Source organism: Corvus hawaiiensis, chromosome 21, assembly GCF_020740725.1.
Source record: "Corvus hawaiiensis isolate bCorHaw1 chromosome 21, bCorHaw1.pri.cur, whole genome shotgun sequence".
NCBI classification, from domain to species: Eukaryota; Metazoa; Chordata; class Aves; order Passeriformes; family Corvidae; genus Corvus; species Corvus hawaiiensis.
In genome coordinates, this window is record NC_063233.1 from 11,045,355 (window position 1) to 11,061,187 (window position 15,833).

General features: G+C 49.4%; 1 protein-coding gene across 3 annotated transcripts; it reads right to left on the minus strand.

Annotated features, from left to right (window-relative positions):
- Nucleotides 1-2,599: 2,599 nt before the first annotated feature.
- Nucleotides 2,600-14,466, minus strand: LOC125336839 (ficolin-1-like). 3 transcript variants are annotated; one of them, XM_048325909.1, is made up of 9 exons: nucleotides 14,330-14,466; nucleotides 13,418-13,531; nucleotides 12,631-12,684; nucleotides 10,684-10,719; nucleotides 9,310-9,345; nucleotides 7,409-7,536; nucleotides 6,855-6,984; nucleotides 6,185-6,319; nucleotides 2,600-3,988 (listed from the first exon to the last, which is right to left on the minus strand). In XM_048325909.1, exons 1-9 carry the CDS (start codon nucleotides 14,406-14,408, stop codon nucleotides 3,741-3,743), a joined length of 960 nt encoding a protein of 319 aa, XP_048181866.1. In that variant the 5' UTR covers nucleotides 14,409-14,466; the 3' UTR covers nucleotides 2,600-3,740. The 3 variants fall into 3 exon arrangements, with proteins under 3 accessions (XP_048181866.1, XP_048181865.1, XP_048181867.1); XM_048325908.1 differs by having other exon boundaries at nucleotides 13,418-13,549; XM_048325910.1 differs by lacking the exon at nucleotides 9,310-9,345 and having other exon boundaries at nucleotides 13,418-13,549.
- Between the last annotated feature and the right edge of the window lie 1,367 nt (nucleotides 14,467-15,833).

The window sequence follows — 15,833 nt, forward strand, 5'->3', positions numbered from 1 at the left end:
CCTTCACGTGACAAGGCGAGCGCCGCGCGCGCTGCGGCTCCGTGCTGGCGGCTGGGGCCGGCCGCTGCCCTGCTCCGCTGCCCCGCTCCGCTGCCCCCCTGCCCTGCTCCGCTGCCCCGCCCCCCGGGCCTGCTCCGCTGCCCCCCTGCCCTGCCCCCCTGCCCTGCCCCCCTGCCCTGCTCCGCTGCCCTGCTCCGCTGCCCTGCTCCCCGGCCCTGCTCCCCGGCCCTGCTCCCCGGCCCTGCTCACCGGCCCTGCTCCCCGACCCTGCTCCGCTGCCCTGCTCCCCGGGCCGGGCCGTCGCGCCACCTGCCGAGCCTCCCGGGTGGACGGGGGTGCCAGTGTGTACTGCACAGGCTAAAAAGGCAGCAGTTGTGGGAAGCTGGTCCTGTAATTGCAATGAGGCTGTAATAAATGGTTAAAAGTTTTTCTTTTGGTTAAAAAGAAGTTAATAGTTGTTATACACAGTTAATAAGTTGGTTATTATTGCGAGTGTACGGGTGTAATGCTGCTATGTGATCGCTAGATGGTGACACCAAATGGGGGAAGAGTGGTAGGTCTACAGAAAAGTGGAGAATGTTCTGGAATGTTCTTAAGATGACTTCGTGGTTTATGATGTAAACATCTTGAAGGATTATTGGTTAGAGGGCAAACCAATCACTCGATGCCCCAGAGATTGATGGAGCTGAACGCCAATGAGGACCGTAGCAACGAGCCACCAGAGGGAGGATCGGAGCTCCACCAATCATAACATCAGAGGGACTATAAAACGGCCCCGGGGCTGAGCCCCCGTGCGGTGGGGTCTTCCTGAGGAACCTGAGTCCGAAGGAATGCCCTGTGCGTCACACTGTTGTTTTTTTCTGGCTTGTCGCGCGGAGCCTGGGCTTATCCTGGGTTCCCACTCTCAGCGGTTAACAAATAAACGAGTTGACTTTTCCTTTAAAAGTCTCAGCCTCGTTTACAACAAGGCAAAGGTTACTTGGCCACTCCATCCTGTGTACGCTTAGGTCAGAGCTAAGAGAAGGGGGCACCCTCTCCCCGATCAGGTGTTTGTTGTGGTCTGTCCCAGGCACACGTTCGTGCCATTGCATAAAAAGCAGGACCAGGGAGCTGAGCCAGCTGAAAAGGAGGTCTGCTTTTCTCCTGTTGAATTAATTTTCTGAGGGAGTGGTCTTCAGGTCTGGCTCACAGGACTGTCCATGCAGAGGCCCCTGCCAGCCCAGGAGGGAAGGCAGGGGCAGCTGAAGCAGGGGAAGGTGAGGGCGTGCCTTCAAGCAACAGCTGGATTTCTTCAGGGTTGCAGAATTGGTGTAGCCCAGGAGAATGCTGTGGGATAGTCAGTCGGGGATGGGAGCAGAGGTTAAATGATTTACTAAGAATTGATTTGTTAGAAGCAATGCATGGCACTTGCCCATCACTTAACTGTGCCTACCAAAGCAGGATGAGAAGATACGAGACTATTGATAAGGCGAAGGAATCTTGACCAAAGATCCTGTTTTTAACCTAAAACTAACTCAAACCAGTCTTGAAGTTTGGGCTTGGGCCAGGGGCATAAAGAGTGTGCGCAGGGAGGAGTGAAAAGTTTAGGATGAGGAAGACCCTTTACTTCATCTGAGGAAGACTCTTATTTCATCTCGGAGACCCCTGCCCAAGACCACCAGACGACACTGCGCAAGCGCAACGCGGATGTAAATGACTTTTGGGTTCATTGTAATACGAAGCGAGGCTGGGCGGGGCTAGGTAATTAATATGTATAGGTGTATTGGGAAACTCAATGAATATGGAACTTGTAACCCGATAAATACCAAGCTGAATGCAGCTGTCGGCACGCATGGCTTTGGAGGAACTATCCTGTATGTGTCCCAGTGCTGGAGTAAACACACCTACTTTACTACTTATTCCAGTAGTGGAGTCTTTCCCGCTCATCAATAGGTGTCTTGTTTCAGTGAGATTGTGATGTGAAAGGCTGCAATGTCTGACTGGGAAAACCTTGCCATAGTCTTTGGTTTGGTATGGTGGACATCAGAAGAAAGGTTTGACCTTGTCTTTTGCTGCTGCTATCCCTGTAAAGTCCTGAGTGGATGTTTCTGGGGCTGTGCTAGCTGCTGCCTTGAGCCAGAGCTCAGCATGACGGCAGTGGAGGGACAGAGAAGCCAGATCCCTGTGGAGTGCAGGGAGCTGGGAGTGGCACAGCGCTGAGCCTTGTGTGCGGGTGGCATCATGCAGGTTGCGCCAGCCAGGTGACCAAGTGGTAATGTCAGTCCACGTGCAGGCTTGCCAAAAGCTGCACAAAGTGTTGTTACAGCACCAGCCTCCCGATAAGATTCTTCAGGAGGTCAGGTTTGGAGGCACTGTAATAATGATGTGGCAGTTCACTTAGGAGTGATGTGGCTGCACTGCTCAGCCGGGCAAGCTGCTGCAAGATGCTGGGGCTAGGCTGCACAGAGCGTGACCAGCGTGAGACTGGCTCTGTTGGCCACTCCTGCTCTCTGGACCAACATCGTGCAGAGGTGGCAGACTGTGGCTCTGCAATTCTCTGCTCAGACACACACTTCCTTGTGTAACTGAAAAGGAGTAAACTAAGACAGGACCCAGCAAGTGGGGAGGTGCAAACCCTCAGGTTTATTTTTTAGCACACTGTTGACCTGCTGTGGTGGACTGAGTGACCTCCTCACTTTTCTCACCCACAAGGTTTGGATTAAGTCTTGTAGGGCTGGAGCTGCCCTTCCTACATATCTGTGCAATATGTAGTGAAATAAACCCGGGACCATTAGGAACATGACAGAAAGAGATATTCTGTTTCCACTTGTCTCTGTCTGTCCCCGCAGTGAAGAGTTAGCAGTCAGCCCTCCTGTGTCAGCTGTGGGGAGGAGTTCCAGCAGCACGAGCACAGGAAGAAGAGACCCAGTGACTTGGAGATGCTCTAGTGTCTTGGTACCACACATGCTGCTGAACAGCCTGTTTTGCATGCAGCTCTTGGTCCACAGCAGCTAATGAGATCTAGAAACATGCCCGGAAGAGCGGCTAAAGCTGGCTCTGGGCCTAGCTGCAGCTGTGTCCCAGTGGGAAGTGCTGAGCAACTCTGCTGTGGTTCCAGGAGCTGAGGTCCCACCTGAGGTCCTTGAACACTTGGGGAGGGAAGGGGGAAACTGGCAGTACTGGCAGCCCTGTGCTCAGCCCTGGACGCTCAGCCCTGGAAGCTCAGTCTTTTCCATGCTGTTCTACATCGTGGCTCCATCACAGCCTGCAGGGAGAGTGGGACAGGTCAGGAATTCAGTGCCTTTCAGACGGCTCTTGGGTCCAACAGAAAGAGGCTGAAAGTATATTGGAGGCTTCATATACATGGATTAGACTAGAAATTACCAGTAATTACCATTTAGGGTAATAATATCAGAGAGCTTTACTGAGGTGCACTGGCCCCACCCATCAGTTGGTCTTTAAATCAAGGTAATGCACTTTTCAGAAAAAGATGCTTGGGCTCAGTCAGCATTAGTGAGGCTGCTGGAGGTAGTCAGGGTGGGAGTGAGAGGGTGAGAGTAAGCAGCAGGGTCTGGTGCTTACAGGAGGAGCTCAAACCAGCACCGGTATCTTCTGGCTTCAAAAATCCTGCTCTAGGCAGAAGGCACAACCTGTAATATCCTTCCGGGTCCACTTTTGTCCCCAGACAACATTATATTTTGTGTCTTCTCTTGATTGGTGAGTGGCACCTCTTGGAGCTTATCAGGCACCCTCTTGCCACGTTAAACTGGCCTGAACTTCATTTCCGTTCGCTTATAGGAGTAGTGGTATTCTTTGCCTGTCTTCCAGTTGATGCCATCAGCATAGCTCCCATGTGGACCCATCCAGTACATCCCATTCAAGTTGGAGTAATGGCAGTCATTGTACCACCACGCTCCCTTGTATTCTGTGGCACAGTTAAAGGAGCTCATGTCATTGTCCTGATCTGTTGTTGAAAATGGCATGTCCCTGTGGTACGAGAAAGAGTCTCCTGCAGAGAGCACACATTGACAGTTACTGCAGTAGGAATCATAAACGGGACCCTGACGTGTCTGTGCACCCTTGCGGGGCACCAGCGGCCCTTGCCAGGTGCAAGGCAGATTGTATAAAACCTGCTGCTCGGTTGCACAGGTTTCCTTCTTGTCTTGGTGTCATAGGTTAGCAAGGAGAGTCCCGGAAGGGACGTCCTTGCTAAGGGGTGCTTACAGTTTCCTCTGGGAACTGATAGAACCTATCAGCTGGCCAGTTTGAATATGGACAATTCTCTAAGCCACTTAAAGTTGTGACCACCTCTGTGATCCACATTTAAGAATAGGCAAACTCCCTCTCCAAGCTCTCTCTCGTTTCCAGTGCTGGGACAGGTGGCTGCGGGCCCCGTGTGGGGGCCAGCGGGCCCGGCCAGGCCCTGCTTGGGCCGGGCCGGGCCGGGCCACGGCCATCCTGGAGCCGATGGACCTGTTCCAGCCGTGGAACACCCCCCCACTGCCTTGCCGTGGGCAGCCGGAGCGGCTCGGCTCTTCCCCCTCTCCACTTCGATAAGAAAAATTCAACATTCCAGCTGCAAAGCTGCAAGGCCGAGGTGAGATTAACCCTTTTATTGCTGTGAAGAGCTGAAAACCTGAGGGAAGAGAGAGAGGAGATGCTTAAAGCTGAAATTCTGTTGTGAAGCTATGATATATCAGAGTATCCCGTTGTAATTTCATGAAGATATGGGGGGTGGAGTGTTCAACTCGTAAGCAAAAGCACCTGCACTGAGATAGGCAGATGCTGACGCAGCTGTAATTTCATGAGAAGTTTGGACGGGGAGAGATGAACCAGATGAGGACTTTTTTGCTCCAAACGGGAGAGGAGAAAACCTCAGTCCCTAGAGATGTTCCCAGAGATAGTCCTAACGATGAAGATGATGAAGACCCTTTGCTCCCAGGGAAGGAGAAGGGCCTCTGTTTTTGTTCCTGAATGGCTCAACCTTAAAATTGTACCCCAAAAAACTTCAAGAGTGGACCCTCGAAAGCAGTTGCGGGAAAAGCTGCAAGTCGGGGGAAAGGACTCACACGCAGGCAGAGAGACTCCTCTTCCTAAATGGACTGAACAATATTTGGAAGTGGGCGGCTGTCTCGTTGTGATAATGTTTTCATAGCATGAGCAAGAAGAGACTTCTCTTTCTAAATGGACTGAACAAGGTTATTATGGAAGTGGTAAACAGACTGAACATCTTAAGGGTTGTCTTTTTACATTGTCAGTGGGAGAAGGGAGGAAGGTGGGGGGAGGAGGAGAGTTCTGAAGGTGGTATAATTTTTTTTTTTTTTTTCTTTTTTCCCTCTTTTAGGTCTGTTAATAAACTTCTTTATATTCTTTCAAGTTTGGTGCCTGCTTTGCATTTCTCCTAATTCTTATCTCACAGCAGATAAACAGTAATGAGTATTTTGGACCAAACCACTACACTAAATCGGTGTTTCTGCCCGGTTACAAACCGAACCCGCGACACTTGGACAAAAGAAGTATCCTGAGCTCTGCTAGAACACATGGAAAATTTATCTATGCCTGTGAATCAAATGGGCCAGATATTCTCACAGGTACACAGGTGTCACTTCTCTTGCAATGCTCAGGTTCTCTGCAGACACACTGAGGTCTGAATTACCAGACAGGGTTGCAGTGTACAAAGCCACATAAACCCAGAGCACTGCTCTCTCAGGTGTTGATTTCACTCATTCCTGAATGATGGATATTGAATTTTGAAGATTTGTTTACTTTAAAAAAAAAAAACAACAAAACATCAGGTATTAAGAGGATGGAGTGCTGATGCTGGAAGTGTTGAACAGCACCGCAGCCCTGGAAATGCCAAACCTCATGGGCAAATGTCTCCTGCCAACATAACCAAAAGCAGAACTTGACCTGGCCGCTGCAGAGCTGTTGGAAAGGTCAATTGGATTGGGTGCTGCTCAGGAGCAGGCTCATTTGTTGTTAAACCATATGGCTGGGCTTGTAGGTAGCGCTCTGAGTCACACTTCTTTGGGCGATGGGTGTCCCCCTGATCTCTGTACCCAGAGGTCCCATGGCCAGTTTTAAAAAAATTGACCCAAAATGTAGCTGATACAAGGAGTTTGCATGATACATCTCTGCATAGAAGCTGAACACTTCTGAAATGCTCTAGGAAACAGACTTTCCCAGTGATCTGCCTCAAACTTACCGGCGTTTCCACCAAGGAAGTCTCCTAGCACCAGTCTGTATTTCTCTGACTCTCCTAAAACTCTGAACGAAGCATACTTGGCAAAATAGTAGTTGTTCTCAAAGTCTCTCAGGTCAATGCGGAGTTCACAGGGTCCTAGAAGAGAAGACGGACAGCAGTGGTGCAGGGCGGATGGTGGGTATGCCGCTGGATTTCAGGGTGGAGTGTTTAATGAACTGTGAGCTAACATGAGAGGAGCTTCCACTGCTTGAGAGATTTTGATTTATTTAAAATTCCTGCAGATCCTTCTATGCCTTTGATGGTTTTCTAAGGAAGCACCTTTTCAGATACGATATTGGGTGGTTATGGGCAGGAGTCCTGCACACAGCTCTAATTCCAAGGCTGTGTGTGGACAAGACAATGCCATCACAACCAGTCCAAGTAGGAAGATGTGTTAGCCTGTGTCCAGGGTAGATCATGCAGCCAGCTCATTCTCTTCCCTGACTTCTAGTCTTGCTTTTCTTTAGAGTGCAATTTCCTGTATGCCATGGGCTGCAAGAGCCTGCATCCTGTTTGGGATTAACAGTGGGGGCCTCAGATGGCTATGAGAAGCTCAGAGGTCAACAATGGCCCAATGTGGTACAGGGGTTGGACTCTCATGGCCCCAGCCTGGGAGGGAGGCAGACCTTACCCAGAGAGGTGAGGAAGTGGATGTTGTCATTCCCCATCCAGAACTCCGTCAGCTGGTTGCCAAAGCCTCGTTTGTATGAATCCCAATCTCGCAAGAAGTTCACTGACCCATCCCAGCGCCTCTGAAAAACCTGAAAGAGACCCTCAGCCCCACCAGCCCATCCCTCACTCAAAAGCATCCACAGCACCTGGGGGACACGCCTACCATGGTAAATGCTTCCCCTGCATCAGGACACGCCTGTGGCTGTCTGGGGAGCAAACCCCACAAGAATCCCTTGCTCAAGGATCTCTTCCATATGCCCTTGAAAATGAGGAGGAAATGATTTGCTGATTTAAGCAGGCAGTGGGTCTGTGGCACTCAGCCTGCTTCCAGAGACAAGTCCTGGGGGAATCCCCTACGTCCAGAGGGATTCACTCTGGCTTGAGGACGTGAACCTCAGCTGTTCTCAGCTGTGTGTTTTCCTCCCTTTTGTTTCTATTTTTGAGCCATCCTTTGCAGCCGTAACAAAAATCACTGTAGGAACATATAAACCTCCCTCTCCTCATCCTACTCACAATCCATCCCCCACCATCCGTGTCCATGTCGCAGAAGACAGTGGTGGCATTGCAGCCTTGGGGGTAGATTGTGTACCAGCCACTCAGAATCCTCCCTTTGGCCAACAGTTCTTGGCAGTTCCTGGGTTCTGTGCAAATCAAAGAGATCAAGTGGAAAGAGTTATAATGTGTTTACTGATCCAGGGAGCCTTGAGCCTTTGAGCCCTCCAGCACCCAGCTGGCTCTTTGTACTGCAGGATCCTAATGTAGAGCTGCTGGGAACCAAACCCTGCCATGGCTTCTGAGTCCATATGTTGCATGGGAGATGGGCACCTTCTAAGAAAGAGATGGTCTAAGGTGCCAAGACTCCTTTCATCTGCAATGACTTTTGGGGGTCTGGATGATGGAGCTGCTCTGAAAAGGATGACAAACTCATGATCCAGGAATTTGTCCCAGCTCCAGAATGCATGCAGGGCACAGAGAGTGTGTGGGTAATTGACAGCAAAGGAGTTAGTGACACAGAGAGCTCCCTGTGATGCAGTGAATAGTGTTCAGCTCATCCTCTATGGGTTGAATCATAGAATCACCCACTGGTTTGGGTTGGAAGGAACCGTAAAGCTCATCTCATTCCACTCCCTGCCATGGGCAGGGACACCTTCCAATAGACCAGGTTGCTTCAAGCCCCGTCCAAAACTGGCCCCGGACATTTCCAGGGATGGGCAGCCACAGCTTCTCTGGCCAGCCTGTGCCGGGGTCTTACCACCTTCTGAGTAAAAAATCTCCTCCTAATATCTAATCTAAATCTCTCCTCTTTTAGCTGTAAGTCGTTCCCCATTGTTCTGTCACTGCCCATGTAAAGTCACTCTCCAGCTTTTTTATAAGCACCCTTTAAGTACTGGAAGGCCACAATGAAGTCTCCCCAAGACACACAACTCTTTTGAATATGTACATTTATACATATGTATACATATACATATATGTATATGTTACGTATACTTTTTTTCCCTCCCCAAAACCATACCTGCTGATCAAAGTTCAGATTCACAGGTGACTGAATGGCCCCTATCAGACATCCCAGCCTACAGCTGCATCAGTAGCTGTTGTAGGGAAAGCCTGGGGACATGATCAGAGATGGTGGTGTTGGTGGTGCAGGTGTCCCAGCATGCTGTGTGTGATACATGGATACACAGCTGTACCGGGCTATCTTGTGACCTCCCTAGCAGGGAGATGGTCCTGGACTTGGCCTTTTCCTTTTTAGTCAAATGTTTTACATGCCCAGAGAATTGTCTGGGGCAGCAAGGGACCAGTTCAGTGGCATCCCAGTCTGTCAGGTATTACAGCAGCTTTGATCTTGCACGTTATTGTGGCCCTACAGCACCCAGTTGTAGCCAGAGCAGGTTGTAGCTCTCCTTTAACTTTAGCTCATGGAGACAGATGGAGCAACTGAAACTTGTTTCTTTTATTTTTCTTCTTTTCTTCCAATGATTAAGTTAATCTGAGCTCTATCACACACATGAACTCCACAAGTACTAAAGGTGCCACTGCAAGTGCAGGGGTGTAACTGCCTTTGAAGTAGCCACATGTCCATACAGCTGTTTCTAGTGGTTTCATCTTAAAAATCAGGACACCGAGTCTCTGAAAAACTCAGACAGACCTCCTCCAGGACACACAGAGGACAGGACATTTAAGTAGTGCTCAGAGGACATGACTTTCCCAGCATGGCTAGAGTACAGAGTAGACCTACAGAAGCTCCATGTGTCTGTGAGAAGCAAAGACAACAGTGATATTTCCTACCTCCATCCTTCAATGTCACTCTAAGCTTGTTTTTATTCCTATCCTGTCCTGACTTCTGGTGCAGGTAGTCCACCACCATCCACTCTGCAAAGCTGACCAGTGTCATGAAGACCTAGGATGAAACTCACCCCATATTTCTGGAAATCCAGGCTCTCCTTTTGTTCCTGTTGGACAAACAATACCATCAACTGCTCTCCGCCTTCCACACCCAGCAATCCCCTTCCCCAGTACTTTACATTTGCCCAGACAAATCCTGCTGCACTGGAGAGCTGTGATGTTAGAGGAAGTGCTTGGCTCATCTGTGCCAAGCAAATGAAAGGCATAGAGAAACCAGGCAGGAAGAGCTGCTCAATATAAGCTGTCCTGGCTGCTACCAGGCCCACCAGAGGAGACCCACCAGCCCATCTGCACAGACCCAGGAAAGCACAGAGAGGCAGGTGGGAACCCAAGTCACAAATCCCTGTAACTACAGCAATGACACTCAGCAGCTTCAGACACTGGGAAGAGCTCTCCAGGTTGACCAGGAGGTACATGGGGTGGCCACTGGGGGGGTGCACTGTATATATATATATATATATACACATATTTATATATACACACACATGCACAATGAGCAGCAGCATTTGCCTCTCTTGGCCTGTTGGACCTGGCATGATCTGTTTCCTGCTGGCATCTGTTTTAGGGCTTAGAGGTCCAAATGGTGAGACTGATGCAAGATGTGTCTCTGTTGGACCTGGCTGCTCTGCCTGCTGCTGCCCAGCCCATGGAGCTGCGTACCAATAGTTTGTGCCAGTGAGTCCCATTGGGCTGGGACATGTGGAATAGGAGTGGGTAAGTGTGGGAAGGGGGAAGAAATGCACCTTGGGAAGGCAGAGTTACAAGTCCCGTGAGGGGAATGACTGCTGCTGGCACAGAGCTTCAGCCAGTGGTTTGGGAGCAGCAGTGACAAACTGGAGCACTAGAACTGTCTGCCAGGCCAGCGGTGTTGGACCCAGTGATTGCCAGCCAAACTCCAGAGAGGGAAGCCATAGTGAAGACAATGCTCAGTGGTGCCTGCCTGTGGTCCTTGCATGCAGGATGTTGGCACAAGGGAAAAATCCATGTTTTCCTACTACCTTATTGCTAGTGCTGGTAGGGACATGTTCCTCTGGCACTAGCAGCAACTGAATTTCATTTGAGCCTCTGCATTTTGTCACAGCATTGGAGTATTAAGAGCTCTGCCCAAATCTGGCTGCAGCTGTGCGGTTTCTGCAGCTGCTGGTGCCAGGTGGCAGCACCAGCTGCCCGAGCTGCGGACAGCACCCGTTGCTGAACATCTGGTTTGGGAGTGGGACTACCCACAGCACCTGGCCCAGGGTGGAGCCTATGATAAGGTATAGCTGTCACCAAATAGCCCCATCCAGTCTCTATAACTGCTCCCATCTGGTGGGTTGTACCAGAACAGCACTGGGTGGAAGTTTACAAAGTAGCTCACATGATAAATTTAGCATAGCATGATTTACCTTTCAGACCTGGGAAGCCAGGCTCTCCAGCTGCTCCTACAAAACACAAGAGGAAAATGCTCATCACAGTCTATCCAAGGCAAATGAATTACTGTGGCTCCTCAGGTGGCTGCTTCAGCCCCTCTGTATGTCCCAAATGTACAGGAGAGGCTGCCAAGAGGTGCAAAGCTACAGTGCTCGACTGAGTGTCCCAGGTGGTCCTGCTGCCCCAGCCTGGCTGCTCTCTTGATCAGCAGTATCTCTCAGGAACAGCAGGAAGAGCAGGATACAGAAGAGAGAGGACTGCTGTTCCATCTCCTGGAATGTATGGGGGATTCACAGTTCCATTTCAGTGACTTTCTGTGGGGGCTTTCTGTTTACAGTCAGGCACTTGTGAGATTTCGATCAATAACTGCTTTTTCAGTGGGTTTGTCCATCTCCTGCTGGAGCTTCAGTTCAAGTCTTGGGTGCTTTTGGCCGGGTAATAGCTTCATACTCAGCATGTAAAAGGGGTGTCTTCCCTGCTAGCCAGTTCCCTGCTGCTCAGTTCCTATGGTTCCCTTGTGCTGGGAGCTGGATTCTTTAGAAGAGGTACTTTTCCAGTATTTGCAGTACATGTCCTGCTGAAGGTCCTAAGCAAGGTTGAGTGGTGAAAACCAGTTTCTCAACAGACATCATCCTCTTCAGGGGTTCATCCCATTACAAAGAAAACCTCATCCTCTGCCATTCTTTGATCAAGTGGGCACTGCGCACTGAGTCAAAGCCTGGAGGCTGCTGAAAGCAGTGATGTGCTGAGGCCTGAGCAGCAGGCCTAAGCCAGAGGTGACGTATAAGATGGATCCTGGGCATTGTGTGACTAACACCATCAGTATTATTTAGCTATAAATAGATGACAACGACTATGCTAGCTGTTTATAACCTTATGTAGTTATCTGCAAGAAATGTATGATTTTAAGAAACTTTTCCAACTGACATGAATAGAGGCTTGTTTGTAGGGTATTGTAGTGGTTTGGTCCAAAATACTCATCACTGTATTTTAGGTATTTTAGGGGAAAACCCTCCCAGCCAAGGCCTGGGCTCTAGCCAAGTCCTGGCCCTGCCTAATCAGGAAGAGTGCCATCAGACCCAGGTGTTTTCATGCTAAAAATATAATCAAGTCACTTTGACTTGCTGATTTGGGCCTATAAACACTGGACTCCCTTTCAGGGCGAATTTGGAGACCTCACCTATGGGTGGACGCACTGCATGGGGTTTTCCCAATTGCTGGGAAGGGTTCTCCACGTCCTCTCTGCGAAACGGGGCTCCCCAGCGACTGCAGGCTCTGGATGATGGTAAAGTATTTAGGCAATTGGTGATGCATCTTTCTCAATCACTATCCTGTCTCTCGTATAGTAATGATTAGGTTCATCACCTTGCTTATTTTTGCCTGTTGCCTAAGCCAAGCATGTAGTTTTATCGAATGAATCATTTTACTTTTATGTTGCCTTAATATTCATAGTAAAATAAGACCATTCTTTCCATTGGTGTCTGTGTCCTTTAAATTGCCCCTGTCAATTGGCAGAACAAGCACTCAGCATAGTGCCTCTGCATCAGGCCTCTGGGCTGAAGCTCCACAGAGAGCTCCAAAGCTCCTGAGAGCTGGGGGGCGTTTGGGCAGGCTTGTTGTGCTGGAGGCAGGTTAGGGTAGGAGTGGGGAATGGGGAGGAGTCTGATTTTAGGGGGCTGGTAAGTGTCAGTGGGAAATTTTGAGAAGAGTGGTATCTTCCTCTGTCCCACTCAAGGACACTGTTTCTAGTGCTCACTCCATGCAAGAGCCATACCCCCGAATCAGTCTTTTCCTATGCTACTTCAGTGCCATTTCTTAGCCTATGGCCAGCCCTGCAGTTCATCTCTGTAGACCCAGTCTCCCAAAGCATGTCCTGAGCCTGGGGGCATTTACAGATTAGAACTGCATATGTTACGCATTACCTTTTGCACCAGGTGGTCCTGCTTTCCCGGGGAATCCCTGGTCTCCCATTTCTCCTGCAAAGAAAGACTCATTTTGTATGTGCACATTACAAACTGACCGGGGGGGTCACAGAAGTCTGGGCAACGGGGCCTTGGCCTTCACAGAAACGAGGGAGCTGCATTTTGTTAATTAGACTCAGTCTTGCAACATAGTTTACTCTTTTACCTTACTCCTTTTTTTCTATTGGAGCCTTACTACAGTGGTACTGCCATTTTCAGCCTTAATTTGCAGTTCACATACGAATTCTTATGACCTTTGTACATCGTGGAGCTGTTCACAGATTTTGCTGTGGTGGATCAGCTTGCTCAGCTGATGTGATTCACCTTCTCTTGAGGTGGCTATGAAAACTCTGAAGAACTCCCATCTCCCTTGCTCCCCGGAATAGGGGTTGCCAGTACATTTCGCAAACTTCCCCAGAAAACAGGCAGGAGCACCTCAGCCACCCTCCCACCCAGACCGTTCAATAAAGACCCATAAAATAAATGGATGATTTTCTGTAGAAGAAACGAATGAGACACTTCACACCCCAAGATCACTTCAGGCTTGTGACAGGACTCAAGGAAGAAACAGGTCACTCCACGTGTAGCAGCATATGTCTAATTGGGGTGTTTTCCACTCCAATTCTCCAGTTCCTCACAGCAGCCACTGCCAGGCCAGCAACTGCTCCAGCCTCAGCTTGCTTCCCCTGCCCAAAGCAACAAAACCACCTTGTATCACAGTGCTCATCACTGGCTTTGGGGGCCTCACCTTTTCTTCCTGGGAGACCTGGTTCTCCTTTTGGGCCAGAGACACCTGGGATCCCTGGACATCCTTGAAGAATGGCAAGTCGGTCAGCATCACCCAGTCCCACTATTCTCACCTCTGAGAAATGAAGAGAGTCTTTGTGGAGATTGTTAGGGCTCTGAAATGTCTTGGAGAGGAAACCAAACCCTTTGAATCTGAGGAACAGTGCAATCAAAAGCAATGAGTGTGGAAGTTTGGGGGTGTTGTATGGATTGACAGATGGCATTGAGGATCTCACATATTAGAGGAGCCAGACTCTGCACCTCTCTGGCTTCAGGGGAGTTCAGTGGGAGAGGAGGCTAATATATATGACATTGCATGCATGACAAATATACTGTAGCTTAATAAAACAAAAGCTGAGAGGTGCCCCAATGGAGTATAGACAGCAGAGTAAGTGACACTGATGGATCTGTGGACAGTAAGGGCAAGGGTTCTTCTGAATTTCCTGATGGCAGGCCTGTTTGAAATTCCCCCGTGGCCTTCTTGAGGAATGCAGACAGAACACTGTGCCCGCACAGCATCCCAGGCTGATCCTTTGTATTGCTCTGTATCCTTTGGTAGCTGTACCAAGGCCCTACTAACAAAAAACCCTAACCAGGGGGGAAAACCTCACCGGAGACTCTCTGTTCCTAGAGATCCCACTGGTGAGGGAATGATGTCACATCACTAGTTGGAGCCAGCAGCTTTCTTAAGCGGCTGCTGAGACTTCCGCCTCCCCCTTACTCTCCTCCCACCTGCAGCTGAATTTTAAAAAGCATAGAAGTAAAAAAAGTCATATGGTACTTCTCCCCCTCCCTCCCCAAGCTCCTTCTCTTATCAGGGGAGATGAAACAGGCCGTCTCAGTGAGACAGCAGTAGTATTTGTGCTCTACTCACCTGAGCAGGTGTCCTCAGCATCACAAATAGTCACTTTTAGGCTGAGCAGTATCAGGAGGGCTGGGGCTGCCCTCCCCATAGCCAGCGCTACTCTCTGCACAGCTCCCCTCAGCCGCCTCTTGGGTGCTGCGGTCAGCACTGACCCATCCAAGCGTTTTATATCTAACAAACAGCCTCGCTGTAAGCTCCACCTCTGCACTTGCCCACTGGCTGCTCTCAGGTCTGCAGCCTGGCTGGGTCTCAAGCTGTTTCGCAGATAAGCCGCTTTCCAAAAGTCTGACGGGAAAGTTCTTGCCTGGCTGCCCCAGCCCGCCTCACCTCTGTGCTCCGCAAATTTCGGATGCCTTTCCCGTCTCCTATTGTGTTTCTAGAGAAAATGAACTGGCAAACCCATATTTACCTAAGTGTAGACAGCTTCCCTCATCCTGCCTGCTAGTAGCCCTTTATGAAGAAGAGAACTTACTGTGTAGATGGGGAAACTGAAGCACTGGGAGTCAAAAGCCCAAGTTCAACTGAGGCCAGTGGCAGAGAGGATACACAGTCTGGCTCACACTCCAGTGCTCTTCCTGCCCATCAGCCCAGCACCACTTCTCAGCCCTTCAGGCTTCCCTTTGTACATGATTCATGAATGATGGAGTTCAAACTCAGGGAAAGGTAGGTACCCAGAGCATGTTTGATTTTTTTTCCCCCCCCAACTCTTCATTGTACTAGCGAGCAGGATTTCTAGTTTCTTTCACCCTGTACTTTGCTTATTTGTGGCAGCGTTACTAGAGGTCCACTCTGCTTCATCAAGTCTGAACCCCATATTACTTTTAGACCCAGAGCCTGTGAAGTTTATGAATTTTAGTAGAGGGCAGAACTTAAGTTTTTCCTCCTTATCGTTACATCCCAGTTCAGAGGAGACTGATTTCTTGGAGCCTTTCCCCCAGGATATCAGAGGCAGAACACAGCTCCCCCTCAAGCACTTCTATCATAAGGTGCCTCTAACAGCCCAACTTCCCATGATACGTGACAGTTTGATGTTAAGCAAATGGAAGAAAGCGAGGGAGAGGTAAGTATTGGATTGTCACTTAAATTCTTTGTGCCCCATATAGCCCAGACATGAACACACTCATATGCAGACTCTTATTCATGTATATAATAATATAAAGTAATAACCCAGTAGACGTCACAGTCATTTTAACTCCTAAGAAACAATTCTGGCAGAGAAATGCACACCTTACTTTCCTTTTCCCATCTGGAAAAATTGCAGGAAAATCAGGGGAATTGTGATGAGATGGGCTGCATTCAAGTTTGGGATTTGCTTTACATGGGGAAAAAGCATCTCACTTGTAGCAACTGCTACAACAACTGCTATGTTGCAGTTCTTGGGAAAAAATGAGATCAGGTCCTTTCTTCCTTCAGAAAGAAGCCTCCCAAAAGGAAAGAGAAAAGGATTGGCAGGTGCTAGGGAAGGAGAGATCTGTGCAGGGCAGCTCTAGGGTGGCTGGGAACTGTACACCTC